General features: G+C 38.3%; 1 protein-coding gene across 2 annotated transcripts; it reads right to left on the reverse strand.

Moving 5' to 3' along the window:
• Positions 1-915: 915 nt before the first annotated feature.
• Positions 916-1,680, reverse strand: LOC141522774 (protein C1orf43 homolog). Of its 2 annotated transcripts, XM_074236239.1 has the most exons (2): positions 1,609-1,680; positions 916-1,512 (listed from the first exon to the last, which is right to left on the reverse strand). In XM_074236239.1, the coding sequence occupies exons 1-2, from the start codon at positions 1,678-1,680 to the stop codon at positions 916-918; spliced, it is 669 nt and encodes a 222-aa protein (XP_074092340.1). The 2 variants fall into 2 exon arrangements, with proteins under 2 accessions (XP_074092340.1, XP_074092336.1); XM_074236235.1 differs by having other exon boundaries at positions 916-1,680.
• Between the last annotated feature and the right edge of the window lie 2,876 nt (positions 1,681-4,556).

Genomic DNA, 4,556 nt, shown 5'->3' on the forward strand with positions numbered 1-4,556 from the left:
TTCTCTTTTTTACTTTTATTGCTGAAGCTAACATTTCTAACAAACAATTTTGATTAGTAGTGGTGATAACAGGCATCCTTGCTTCATCCCTGATCTTATTGGGAATGCCTCTAGCTTATCCCCTTTGCATATATTGCTAGTTGATGGTTTCAGATACATACTGATCCAGATATCATTCTAAGGAACAATCCATTTATTCCTATTTCTCTGGTGTTTTTAGTAAGAGTGCGAGCTGCATTTTGTCAGCAGCTTTTTTTTTTATTTTTTCAGCTGTTTTATTAAATAACCATTTTATAAAGAAAGACTAGTACAGTGACTTCTTGGGGAGGCAGGGGAAGGGGAATGTAGAATAGTGGCTATATCACATCAGTTCCTCTAAGTCTTATCTTGATTGCAAGGCAGTACACTAAACACAACATAAATTTGAATAGGGTTTGTTTTAAGTATAACACCCTAGCTCCTGTCCACCCTTTTCACACCATGACTTTAATATGTCCATGGGCTAGAGTCCCCATCCAAGTAGGTAAGATATGGTTTCCACTTCCAACATAAGTGCCCCCTCTCCTACCCCCACTAACCTATTTAGAATAAATCTGCTTTTGGGAGAGGTCAAAAAATAATCATGATCAATAATAAAATAGGTTAAGGAGGAAGTGACACAGACAGAAGAAAAATATGTGGATTCAACTCCATAAAAATGCTTTTGGAGAGGGAGATTCCCGAGGGCCTCATGGAACTTCAAGTTCTACAAGAGATAGAGGGATAAGCTAAAGAAGGATTTCCAGGAACACATTTCAAAAAATTCTGAGCATAATAACAATAATACTGCTGTCTCCTGCCCTGGAGAAATCCCTGGGTACCAAGACTGGAATCTCATAGTAGAACCATATTGACTATGGCTATCCCCAAATTCAGTCAGAGAGTGCTCTTTAGGGTGTTGTAGTTATCCTTAAAACTCTTCAGCTCTAGGAAGTGCTTAGGTCTTTTACTCTTCTGGCTGGAGGGCAGATAAATGACTTGGATAGTTGCTGGGGAGGAAACTTCAGGAGACTGTGTTAGATCCTTAGCTGCTGACTGGTGCTGTCGCTGGGAACTTCCACCTCGAGCTTTGACAGCAGCAGCTAGTTCACTCAGTGCTTCCTCATAGTGTAGATATTCAGTCTGGCCAAACACACCAGTTCCATATCGAGCTGCTTCATAGCCATCTAGCAAGGTATCAATGAGAGCTTTGCAGACACCCTTGAAAGGGGTACTTGTGTTTCGAAGCTCCAGCAGATAGGAGCAGAAATTCTTGCCCATCAGAGAATGAGGATGCCGGCCTTCTGAATGGAATGGTATCTCAGAGGCACAAATGGCATCCAATGTTTTCATTCTGTACAAGTAGTTGTAGCAATGTTGATTTGCTGGTGTCTCCAGCTGCAAAAGTCTGGCATCATTCTCTTCAAGAAGCTGGGGTTCATACTTTACATCCTGGCCCTCGGATAGTCGGATGTCAATCTCTTCCTTCAGATCCTTGGGAGCATTGTGTCCCACAGGGACATGAGGACCTCCTCGAGACTTCATAGCAAAGCGCATGATCTGCCTCTTCACAAAAATGAACAGCAGCACAAATAACAAGCTCCCATAGGCCATCACCAGCACCACTCTCACACCGGACAGCCAGTTACTGATGGACGCCATGGTCTCCCTCTGGCTCCTTAGCAGCAATGGCCCTAGGGCTCCAGTACTGGCCCTGGCCATTTCCCTGTGGGGGAAGCCAAAGCCGGGTCCTGTCGGAAAAACCTGTCAGCAGCTTTTTCAGCATCTATTGACATAATCATATGATTTCTGATGTGTTTGTTGTTGAAATAGTTAATTAAACTAAGAGTTTTCCTAATATTGAACCAACCCTGCATTCCTGGGATAAATCCTGCTTGGTCATAGTGTATTATCCTAGTGATAATTTGCTGTAATTGCTTTGCTAAAGCTTTATTTAAGATTTTTACATCTAAGTTTATTAGGGAGATAGGTCTATAATTTTCTTTCTCTGTTTTGACTCTTCCTGGTTTAGGCATCAGCACCATATTGGTGTCATTTATGGTTTCTTATAGAACAATAATATTGCATAGAATTCATGTATCATAACTTATTTAGTCATTACTCAGTTGAAGGCCATCCACTCTGTTTACAATTTTGTGACACTATTCCATTTTTATGGAATTTTTAAAAAGTTTTTTTATTAAAGATATTATTTGACTTTTACAATTTCCCCCAATCTTACTTCCCTCCCCCCTCACAGAAAGCACTGTGTCAGTCTTTACTTTGTTTCCATGATGTACATTGATCCAAATTGGGTGTGATGAGAGAGAAATCATATCTTTAAAGAAGAGAAGTCTAAGAGGTAATGAGATCAGAAAATAAGATATTTCTTTTTTTCTAAATTAAAGTGAATAGTCCTTGCACTTTGTTCAAACTCCACAACTCCTTATCTAGCTACAGCTGGCATTCTCCTTTGCAGACATCCCAAAATTTCTCCCGATTGTTGCACTGATGGAATGAGCAAGTCCTTCAAGGATGAACATCACTCCCATGTTGCTGCTAGGAGGTACAGTGTTTTTCTGGTTCTGCTTATCTCACTCAGGATCAGTTCACGCAAATGCCTCCAGGCTTCCCTGAAATCCCGCCCCTCCTGGTTTCTAATAGAACAATAGTGTTCCATGACATACATATACCACAGTTTTCTAAGCCATTCCCCAGCTGAAAGACATTTACTGGATTTCCAATTCTTTGCCACCACAAACAGGGCTGCTATAAATACTTTTATACAAGCAATGTTTTTACCCTTTTTCTTCATCTCTTCAGGGTATAGACCCAGTAGTGGTATTGCTGGGTCAAAGGGTATGCACCTTTTTGTTGCCCTTTGGTCATAGTTCCAAATAGCTCTCCAGAAGGCTTAGATGAGTTCACAGTTCCACGAACAGTGTAATAGTGTCCCAGATTTCCCACAAACTTTCCAACAATGATCATTATCCTTTCTGGTCATATTGGCCAATCCAATCGGAGATGTGTCAGGTGGTACTTCAGAGAAGCTTTAATTTGCATTTCTCTATAAATTAATGATTTAGAGCATTTTTTTCATATGGCTATGGGTTACTTTGATCTCCTCATCTGTAAATTGCCTTTGCATATCCTTTGACCATTTGTCAATTGGGGAACATCTTTTTGTTTGAAAAATATAACACATTTATCTGTATATTTTAGAAATGAGTCTTTTGCCAGAATCATTAGTTGTAAAGATTGTTTCCCACTTTACTACATTTCTTTTGATCTTGGTTGCATTGGTTTTATCTGTGCAAAAGCGTTTTAATTTAATGTAATCGAAATCATCTAATTGGTCTTTTGTGATGTTCTCCAACTCTTCCTTAGTCATAAACTGCTCCCTTTTCCATAAATCTGACAGGTAGTCTAGTCCTTGATCTTCTAATTTGCTTATAGTATTATTTTTTATGTCTATGTTCTGTAACCATTTGGATCTTATCTTGGTAAAGGGTGTGAGGTGTTGGTCTAATCTAAGTTTCTTTCATACTAACTTCCAATTATCCCAGCAATTTTTATCAAAGCTGTAGTTTTTATCCCAATGGCCAGACTCTTTGGGTTTATCAAACAGCAGATCGCTATACTTATCTCCTGGTTTTACACCTAGTCTATTCCACTGGTCCACCATTCTATTTCTTAGCCAATACCAAACAGTTTTGATGACTGATGCTTTATAATATAACTTTAGATCAGGTAGGGCTAAGCCACCTTTTTTGCACTTTTTTTTCATTAAGCTCCTGGCTATGCTTGACTTTTTTATTTCTCCATATGAATTTATTTACAATTTTTTCTAACATGTTAAAGTAATTTTTTGTAATTATGATTGGTAGGGCACTAAACAGATAGTTTAGTTTTGGTAAAATTGTCATTTTTATTATATTAGTTTTATCTATCCATGAGCAGTTGATGTGCCCGGTTATTTAAATATGATTTAATTTGTGTGAGAAGTGTTTTATAATTGTTTTCCAAAAGATTCTGAGTCTGTCTTGGCAGATAGACTCCCAAGTATTTTATATTGTCTGAGGTTAATTTGAATGGGATTTCTCTTTCTAGATCTTCCTGCTGTTTCTTGCTAGACATATATAGAAAAGTTGAGGATTAATGAGTGTTTATTTGATAACCTGCAACTTTGCTAAAATTGCTAATTGTTTCCAGTAGTTTTTTGGATGATTTCTTGGGATTCTCTAGGTAGCATCATGTCATCTGCAAAGAGTGAGAGTTTTGTCTCTTCCTTGCCAATTCTAATTCCTTCAATTTCTTTTTCTTCTTTAATTGCCGATGCTAACATTTCTAATACAATATTGAATAATAGTGGTGATAATGGGCACCCTTGTTTCACCCCGATCTTATTGGGAATGCCTCTAGCCTCTCCCCATTGAGTATAATGCCTGTTGATGGTTTCAAATAGATACTGCTCATTATTTTAAGGAACAGTCCTTTTATCCCTACACTCTCTAGTGTTTTTAATAGGAATGGATGCT

Source organism: Macrotis lagotis, chromosome 1, assembly GCF_037893015.1.
Source record: "Macrotis lagotis isolate mMagLag1 chromosome 1, bilby.v1.9.chrom.fasta, whole genome shotgun sequence".
Taxonomy (NCBI): Eukaryota; Metazoa; Chordata; class Mammalia; order Peramelemorphia; family Peramelidae; genus Macrotis; species Macrotis lagotis.

Coding starts and splice junctions, on each gene's coding strand:
- LOC141522774 (XM_074236235.1), bottom strand. CDS start 1,680: ATGGCGTCCATCAGTAACTGGCTGTCCGGTGTGAGAGTGGTGCTGGTG.